At 41.4% G+C, this 9,474-nt stretch overlaps 1 protein-coding gene across 1 annotated transcript in view; it reads right to left on the bottom strand.

The window, feature by feature from the left end:
• Nucleotides 1–322: 322 nt before the first annotated feature.
• The window catches only part of LOC131429858 (mucin-5AC), a 209,220-nt gene continuing 200,068 nt past the window's right edge, over nucleotides 323–9,474 (bottom strand). The window contains exons 4-6 of the mRNA XM_058594270.1: nucleotides 4,861–5,098; nucleotides 4,599–4,761; nucleotides 323–4,526 (exon numbers count right to left, since the gene is read on the bottom strand). Of these exons, the coding sequence (XP_058450253.1) occupies nucleotides 1,602–4,526; nucleotides 4,599–4,761; nucleotides 4,861–5,098 (3,326 nt within the window). The 3' untranslated portion in view covers nucleotides 323–1,601. The remainder of the gene's footprint in view (nucleotides 4,527–4,598; nucleotides 4,762–4,860; nucleotides 5,099–9,474) is intronic.

Genomic DNA, 9,474 nt, shown 5'->3' with positions numbered 1-9,474 from the left:
TTCCGGAAGCAAAAGTTTGACCAATATGAAATTCAAAAAAAATCTGTGGGGCAATGGTGTCTTTCATTTGAACCTAAGTCACCAATAAAAATCATTCAAAAAAAACGATCTATGAACTCAACACTTACCAGAAGTTGTACATTGACGGATGGTTTGCCAATCCCAGAACCCATCATCCAATCTATAAAATTTTTGCTCATCTCAATCAGTAACGGAGTAGAAACGAAAGGGAGGTGGAGGTAATAATCGCTCTGCGGCCATCAGTTTAAATAGCTTTATTTCATACCGCAATAAATTATTTTAAAATACAAAATTCGGAAAAAGAAAGGTAGTCAAAAGCATTTCAAAAACATTCGAAAGTAGGCTTCTTACATAATATCATAATACTTTAGGTCGTTGTTTATTCACATAAAATTCGGTTTAAGAATGAACTTAAGATTACGCGCTGAAAACTAAAATTCTTACAGCTAATCTTTCACCTAAGTTCGTTCGAGTAGTTGAACATTAACAGTTCTGCAAACAAATTTGAAGCTTAAAGATATTTATCATTCCTTTTGAACGATCGTACACAAAAGGTAACCAAAAGATGTGATGCTACAAACGATTAATCGTTTCATTTATATACGATCAGTCTTAAAATTAGTAGATAGAAGCCAACTAAAACCTAGCTTTAGAAAGAATTTGAGCTGTAGGAGAACTCAGTAAATAACCTGTTTGCCTATCCGTAAAATTCCTACGATATACTACTACACTAAACTACCACGCGTCTCCACAAACTCCTGATAGGATTAACCATCGGGCGGACGCGATATTTATTTCATAATAGTGAGGTTTCACTGCCTATGTTTAAAAAAAACAAACGGAGATTAAATTAGCAGCCCAGCGACCCTGTCGGGTTCGTTATCGTTTCGTTATGCCGGCTTGCATGCGATTACTACACGATTGTTCCGAATGTTACCTGCGCTGCTGCACGAGCTTTTGAATAGTATGCATGTTCCCATATTCACGTTCACAGAACGTCTCTCCCAGTGGTCCGTTTTTGGTCCCCGGTTTCACCCCTCGAAAGCGGGGTGGTTCTTGAGAGTCGCATTTGAAGTACGGTTTAGCCGTGTATGATTTAAAGTTTAGCCATCCGTATCGAGTTCTTTTTCAAACTGCGTGATATTTGTTCGATTCAGTTTGAAATATTGGGCTTGAATGGTGTTGAGTGCGCTACTCGCTACAGTAAACAAGTAACGGCGATAACAAGCTACGGACCGTTCGAATGCAACAGGACATATCACCAACGAAATCTGAGAACCACCTCATCTGCACCATACCAACTGCATATATCTCCTTTCGTACGTAAAATCACATTTTTTAAGTCCACGGAGGATGCCTTCCTCCTTACAATTTTCCCAATTTCCCAACACCAACTCGTGCATTCTTCCGTCCACTCGTACATTCAGTCGTACCAAAAAGTTGCAATGCATTCAATTTAATCCTCTCTTTCTTTCACCGCACCCATCATTCTACAGCCAACGACCGCCGTGGAAACCCTGTAATCTGCATCCGAGCGCCAGGGAGCACTTACAGCAGATTCCGGCAGCATCTCGTTTTTATTATGATTCAAAGCGCATACTGGCCCTCACCACCGTTTCCACCATTGTGTTATTTTTATTATCGTTTTGGTTGTTAAATCCTCGTTCGTTGCCGGTGCCCTCCCGGCTACTGGCCCGGTTGGCACTGTCATCATTCCGATTGCCGTCGGTACCCGCGGCCACACTTTTACTTGCATTCATTAATTCTGATTTCTGGTTCGTACCGCCGCCACGGCCGCTGGCCAACGCAGCATCAGCGGTAAGCAACTGTGGCCGGTTATGAGCTGCTAACGAGCCGCCGGTGGTTTTGGTTGGACGCGATTGTTGCTTAATTTTCGGACGAAAATTCTTGATTCCGGAGTTAGATTTGGCGGGCAGCAGGGTGACCAGACTAGACGGTGCCGGTGCCGTCGTGGTAGTTGCAAATCTTACCGCTCCCGTGGGCGTCGTGGACAGCAACCGCAGCATTTCGTCGTACTTGTTCGGATCGATGACTTCAACTTCCGCCTGACCGACGTACAGCTCCGAAGAGTACTCGGAGGTCGGAGATATCATCACTGGTACAAGGTCCACCACGTCGTCACTGGTGACGGTCGGAATGAGCTTGGCGAGCGGGGTTGTGTCGTAGATGGGGGCATTCGTTGTTGTTGATGTAGTCGTGGTCGTAGGTTCGGGACCCACCGTGGTGGTAGAGGTAGTAGTTGAAGTGGTTGTCGAAGTACGTCTTGTGTTCTTGTTCTTTTTACGCTTGGGTCTTGTGGTTCGATTTTTGGTCGAGTTTCGAGTGGTTGAGTTTTTGTACTGATTCTTGATTTTCGACAGCGACGAAAATGGGGGAGCTTTACTCGACGACTCCGTTTGGATGCCCAATTTGGAGGCTAACGTGTCGAAAATCACCGACAGATTCTGCAGATTGGTGGAGCTGTTGTGTTTACTTTTCAGGGCTTCAATCTTGACACTTGGTATCGTGGTTGTCAGCTGGACATTCTCAACCACCAGAGCTTGTAGGGTTTCGTTGAAAACTTTCCGTGTCGACTGGCTGTTCGCGGCCGTTACGCGGGATCCATTCACAAACTCCCACTTGTTGATGGGGAACAGCTCCGGAACTGTCGCTGCAGCTGTCGTCATCGTTGTGGTAGGATTGTACTTCAACGTCTCGATTTCCACGAACGTCGTCCGCTTGCCGTTGGTTGTTGTTTTCTCTTGCTCCGTAGTTGTCTCCGCACTAGTGGCAACCATTTCCGTTGTCGATTGCGTGGTCGTATCCTCCGATTGATCTATGGTCGAAAGCATAGACTCACTGCTGCCGGAATCGAACGACGTAGATTCCGTAGATTTTTCCGCACTGATACCTCCCATGGTAGAAGTCAACATGATATCCGTGGTGTACAAATCATCGTCCGGACTAATTCTAGACTCAACACCTAAACCGTAGTCTGGTGACTCACTCAGTTCATTTACCGTTGTAGTCAGCTCCGTAAAGTTCAGTCCATCTCTCAGATAGTAGTCCACATAATCTTCCGTTGAGTTACTCATATTCTCTACGCTAGTAGTCATGTAGACTGGAGTTACCGTGATCACACTTGTCTTCATGCTTTCCGTGCTTGTCGTTCTGTACGGTGTGGTTTTATTTTCCGGTTTCTTGGCAATCACTCCACCTCCCAAGTGTTCAAATTTCTTATCGTCCATGGTGTAGTTCAATATCTTCTCGCCAAGACTAACGGCGGTCGGTGTCATTAATTTAAAGTCCGGAACGGCCTCGATAGAAATCTTATCCACCGGAAGTGGGTACGGTTTAACATCGACCACGCCTAGCGGTTCGATTCCCAGCGTAGAAGAACCGAAACTAGGATTGGTGAAGCTCTGGTAGTAGATGTGTCCCACGGGATTTTCCGTATACAGCGAGCTCTCGATGTCACTGTGCTTGTTACGATAGAGAATCTCTTCGGCTAAAGAAGGCTTCTTCTTCGGTTGCTTGGGCGGAGAGAACTTTTGTAGTGGAATTTCTTTCGGAATAGTCGCACGAATCGGTTGCCACGGTTGTTTGTCCAAAATGGGTGCACTGGTAAACAAACTGACGTCCAGCTTCGGGATATTTTCGTCCATTCGATTCTGAGCGGCCATCAGTTCATCCGGTAGGCTGTCGTTAATAATGGATTGCAGAAAATTTTCCAAAAACGTATCATTTCGGTCGTCAATACCGAACTCCGTCAGCAGGTCGTAATCTGGTAGACTGATTTCCGTAGCCGATTCGACCGATGATGCCGGAGTGGTTGGGAAGCTAGTAGTGCTTTTCAGTGTTGTTCTGACCGTGGTAGTTGTGCTGGTGGACGTCGTTGGCGGTTTAGTCGTGGTTGTGGTAGTTCGTTTGGTGTATGCAGAACCTCGTGTTCCTATGCTGGAACTAGCTTTAATTTTCTTCGTTGTCACACCATGTTTGTCCGTTTTCTCTATCTTTGCCGTACCGGTTTCGTATCGAAATTTGGCCTCCGGATTCGGCCGGACAGTTGATGAGTAGGATAGCGGTACTTTTTCTTCTGCTTTGACGCTGTCATTTGACTTTTTTTCACCCACTCGAACCTTCAGCTGAGCTGGGCTTACGGCAAACGGTTTCAAGGTGGACACAGCTTGTGACATCACTGTCCCACCTCCGCCGCCGTTGTTGTTTCGTTTTTGAGTGATATCCGCATCCGTTTTCGTTATTTCGAATGACCCTTGTATTACCGGAAGATTATCCATGTCAATGTCAGATTCACCGTCCAGTTGTTGCTGCTGCTGTTGCGGCGGCTGTTGTTCCTGAGGTTGATTTCGCTCATTAACCGATGTCGTAGGTAAGGTCGATGAAGCGACCTTTGGCGTGAATTTATGGATCGTTTTCTCAATTACGCCGGATTTTTTTGCTGCTCCGAGACGATCCTCCAGCGGTTTGACCGGTGGCGGCAGCGGCTATCGGAAGAGAAAATCGATTATTTACTTGTCGGTCTCGTTTTTCACTAATCAAGACATTCGGGCACCTACCTGTTCCTTCATCATGAATGCCATCCTCAGCACCTTCTGATCCAGCAGCCGTTTAATTTCAATCGAATCCGGATCCACTCGGATGTGCTTAAAGTGTGAGTGTGAATTGGCAAGCTCACTGAGTACCGCCTGTCGGATGTGTTCCTCGACATTATTAATCGTTCTGCAACAGACCGACAAAGAGCAGAAGAAAACAAGACCATGAAACACGTGTAAATTATGCCAATCCCAAACCCTCCACCACCCGGCCCAGCATACTCACATTTTAATCATCCGCATGTCGAGAAACACACGGAAACTCAGCACTATCGTTGGACCGTCGCCAAAGTCCATAATTTCCGTGCGGGACACCGTCAGGCCGCTCTGCTCCAGCGATGTGCTGACGAGCCGCTCGTAGAAGGCCGACTTTTGCCGGAAAACCGACGTGTGATTCGAGCGCAACCCGGTCGTATAAATGTCCCCCCGGGTCACCCGAAACGTGCAGTCGAAGACGAGGATGGCTGTGCGAAAGAATAGAAACAATAGGAAAAGTCGTTGAGTGAATATTAAAGGTCGCCAGGATTGGTGCCGGAATCCGATGTTTCACATTTTGCATACATCCCCGGAGCGGTAGGTTACTAATTTAATTAGTGATCAGAATGAGGCATGTCTGGGCACCACGTGCGAAATATCACGCCTGCATGTGAATGTAACCGGAATCCGAAATTAGTCCAAAACTAATTTTGACACCTAACAAATCTGCAACGGCTTTATTTCAAGTAAGAGCTCAACCTATGGCAAAACTGCACTCAGACGAAATGAGCTCCGAAAGTTGTAGGAACAAATTATGACGTTCAAACTTAAGTAGGGGACACCGAGGCGAAAATGGGCACTCGCAATAATTCGAAAACTTATATCGTTTTCGTTTATTGATCAGAGCAGCCCGAGAGCTGGTCGCCAGAGTCGCCCAAACAACTTTTAACATGTTTGTTTTAGCAACCTGGGTTCGCTCTAGATCGGACTCCAATCGCGTAGTTTTGCTCTGAAAATTTTCTCGGGTCGCAACACGCATCCATGCGAGTTTGTTTATTTTTTTTTTATGTGTTGTTGTTTAAAGCGCGTACTACGTGTTCGTTTTACTCGGAGTCAGAGTCGCCCGCGTGTTGGTTCAAAAACGAAAACGGTATGAATAGGTCGCACAGTGGTTAAAAACTGCAATTTCATGCCTTTAATTATTTGATGCCTTTTATTATTTAAATAAAAAATGGTCATGTTTCATATTTAATGATTTCAGAAGGTTGCGAAAAGTGGAAGATCAAACCACTCTAGTTTAGAAATATTTTTAATTTACATCAAAAGCTTGAAGAAATGTTTTGTATCCGATAGTATTGTAGGATTGTATAAACGAATGTATATCTGATGTATATGACTTACCGAACTATGGACTTACGTATTTAGATATTTTCTTAAACATAATTGAAACGAACATAATATAAGATGTATAAGTTCACAAACTCTATTTCATTTCCTTAATTGAATGATGAATGCTTACACTGATCATTGTAACTCTAAAACCTTCTCGCATCCGGTGAAAGGAACTTCATGACTTTTTCGATAGTTTCTTCCAGTTAGTTACTACGAAATCAGAAGACAAAAGAAGGCGCATGAATGCATCTTTGTTGGTAAAAATTTCAACGTTTTTCTTGTATGATAATAAAATTCTATGTTGTTGTTATGAGACTCTAGTTTTCTTCGAGAAAAATTGGTATTATAAATCATTTAATAACTTGGAATTCATGGAATAAAATTTTGTAGACGATACCCCAGTAGAGTGTGAGATTAAAAAGAAAACTCAATTTGATGTTGTGCTGTTCGTATATATCGATTACTTAATTTGCTATTGTTTTGGTCGTTTTAACGGTTAAAAGATCAAAATTGAAAGCAAAAAAAATGCTGTATGACATCAAACTGGAAACTAGTTTTGCTCTCAGTGAAAGCACATTGAAAACTTAATATGATGTAGATTTTCTTGAAATAATACGTCACGAACATAAGCTAAAAATAGAACAGCCAAAACAGGTCCGGGATAGTATACATTTAAGCGATATTACTCGCAAGCAAGAAAAAAGATTTTATGCAATCTCCATATTAGTCGCAAGCAAGAAAAAATCACTTTGAAATACGAATGTGTGTAGAGGCTCATGTAATCACTTTGAAATACGAATTTAGAGGCTCTGAAGACCGAACATTTTACAGTGAAGTCTTTTACAACACAGGAAACGAGAATTAGGAATCCGGCAAAAAGGTATCCCAGATCATTCGTTTTTTCGACTAATTGGGACAATAAACGATTATCTCGCTTCTGATCACAGATAGAACCAGAATCTCTTCAGTAAATTTTTAGTTCTTGTGTAGACTTATAATTTACGATCATTTGATGCAGAATTAGTTCTGTGACTCAAAATTATGAAGATTTAGTTAGACGGTTTCTTTGGAAAAGTGTATTAAAGTTCCAAGATATATTAGATGATTGATAAAATACTTCTCATAGTATCTAGCGTTAGTGAGTATATGCAGTTCCAAGCATTTATAAGTAGGAATGAGAATTGTTTTGAAGAGTGTCTTCGACACAGTTTGTGGACTACTTAGGAATATACAAATTAAGCATATATTTTCTTGGTGGCTCCTCTAAGCCACTAAAGTATTATTAAGAATTAGCTCTAGGTTCTGAAATCTGAGACATTCAATGTTCGATGTTCGAACTTCGTAAACAATTAATTTTTCCATACTGTTGTATATAAAGTTATGGATATTTTTAGAACGGGTTTGGCGAGTAGATTATTTTCGCCATCCAGGTCCCTGATTTCTGAATGCACTCAAAATAATGGTCCAAGAACTTCGCGACTTCGTATGATTATCGAAACATTTTGTTTAAACTGAACGCAAAAATTGTACCAGGATCGAATACTTAATGTATCTAGAAGAAAATCGATGACGTCAAATATATTGCTCATATCAAATTCAGAAATAAGCTCCTTCTACGGCAGACGATCAGCGAGATGGGAATGCCAAAGCCACTATTCAGATTGACCTGCTTCAGACAAACGTGGTACCGATGATCGCCAATTTATCTAATGCCTCCCAGAAGGAGCATTGTTTGCGTAAAAGTTGAAAAAATCGTTTTTTCGCGGTTATGATGGCGGTCAACATTTTTGTAAAAGGCAACATAGGATTGAAGGAATAATTCTTCCATTGAAACTTAACTTTGTATTTTTGTGTTGCCAAAAATATTGAAATTTGCTCAATTTCACTGGATTCACTAAGTTGATGTTTTTATATTTTCATTTTTTGAGTTTCACAAAACTTTTGCTTTTAAACAGCAAAATGATAACATAATGTGATATTAATTGAAAATTTGATGAGTCGATATCATATTAGGATTGCAATCTGATGTTGGTATCATAATCAGATTTTAATTTGTTCTTATTTTGATGTTAGACTTTACTCGGGTAGAGCCTCATCAGTCAGTGCGAAAGTGTCGATTTATTCGCCAAATTAAAATTTTCTAGCTCTAGAATTTTTGGGTTGTTTTGTTCCCCAGGAACAAATCATATTCGGTGAGTGGTATAGATGAACCGAGTCGAATGGTATTAGTGGTTTATATGGTAAAATAATTCTTGTTTGAGTTATGATCTCGAAAAATCGAAATCGAAGGGTAGTCGATCCGGATGGTTCGGATATTAAATGGCAAACGAGCTTTGCCTTTACTTTCTGACATATCAGAGACTCGGATGATTCGTATCGCTGAGATGCCTAAGATCGACTCCTCTGGTAAAAGATAAAGTTTAGATACGAGAATTCTTCTGCTTACTTAAATGACCCTTGTCACGTCTCACTTTCCCGCACTTTATCTACACATCCTTGCACTTCCTTGAGTACTATGGCTCTATAATTTCATATTCTTTCTCCTCTCACAATCTCTAGTTAGTTTGGTATCGTTAAGAACCGAAAAACCTATCAATATTACGGACGACGTGCAAAATCATTGCCCAAATTTGCACCACCAATCGCACTCGGTAATCATCTCGGCAAAAGATTCAATTACGACCAGAATTAGGTTAAAACCGGGGATAAATAAACGAAATAATAATAATAGAAGAAAATTGCAACGACAAGTGGCCAACGATGGGGAACATTACGCAAAACCAATCCTTCTCATGGCTCTGTAGTACTATAGAGATTGCTTCTTTGCAAATGGGAGATAAAAATTTTCAATTTATTGCAAATCCAGAATATTTTGATTAGCTTTGTACACTTTTCGCAGTGCGAAATTTGCACCAAACGAGTGCCTCATTTTTTCAAAAATTTTTTCCATCTCTTGCGCAATTAATGGATACATCCCCCAAAATAATTCCTCACCTTTCATTTTCGTAAATCTTGAAAGTTTGGAAGTGTTTCTCAGCCAGTACATGTCCCATTGACGAAAAGAGGTGATAATCAGATTGTTCCAGATCTGATGAAATTGGCGGATTCTTCTCTAACCACTTTAGCGTAATGTGCCGAACCATAGTCATGTTGCAGAATGACTTTGCCGTGTCTTCGAGCCCATCCTGGAAGTTTTTCGATTATTACATTCTACAAATTGACGATTTGTTGACGATTACATCTGAAGTTCGTCATCGCCAGATAAGTTATATTTTCCTGTCGTTTTTAACGTTATTTTTATTTTGATTGCACAAAAAATGATCACATGCTGGAAATCCTGTTTATTCAGCTCAAAATTCGACTGTTTTAAGACTAGAGGCAAAGACAGTTTCAATGCCAAGTTAACAAACATGGCGTTTTGAAGATGGGGATCCAACCAACTAAATGACGCTCTAGGCTCGAAATATATTTA

This window comes from Malaya genurostris, chromosome 2 (assembly GCF_030247185.1).
Source record: "Malaya genurostris strain Urasoe2022 chromosome 2, Malgen_1.1, whole genome shotgun sequence".
NCBI lineage: Eukaryota > Metazoa > Arthropoda > Insecta > Diptera > Culicidae > Malaya > Malaya genurostris.
This window is presented reverse-complemented; position numbering and strand designations above follow the sequence as displayed.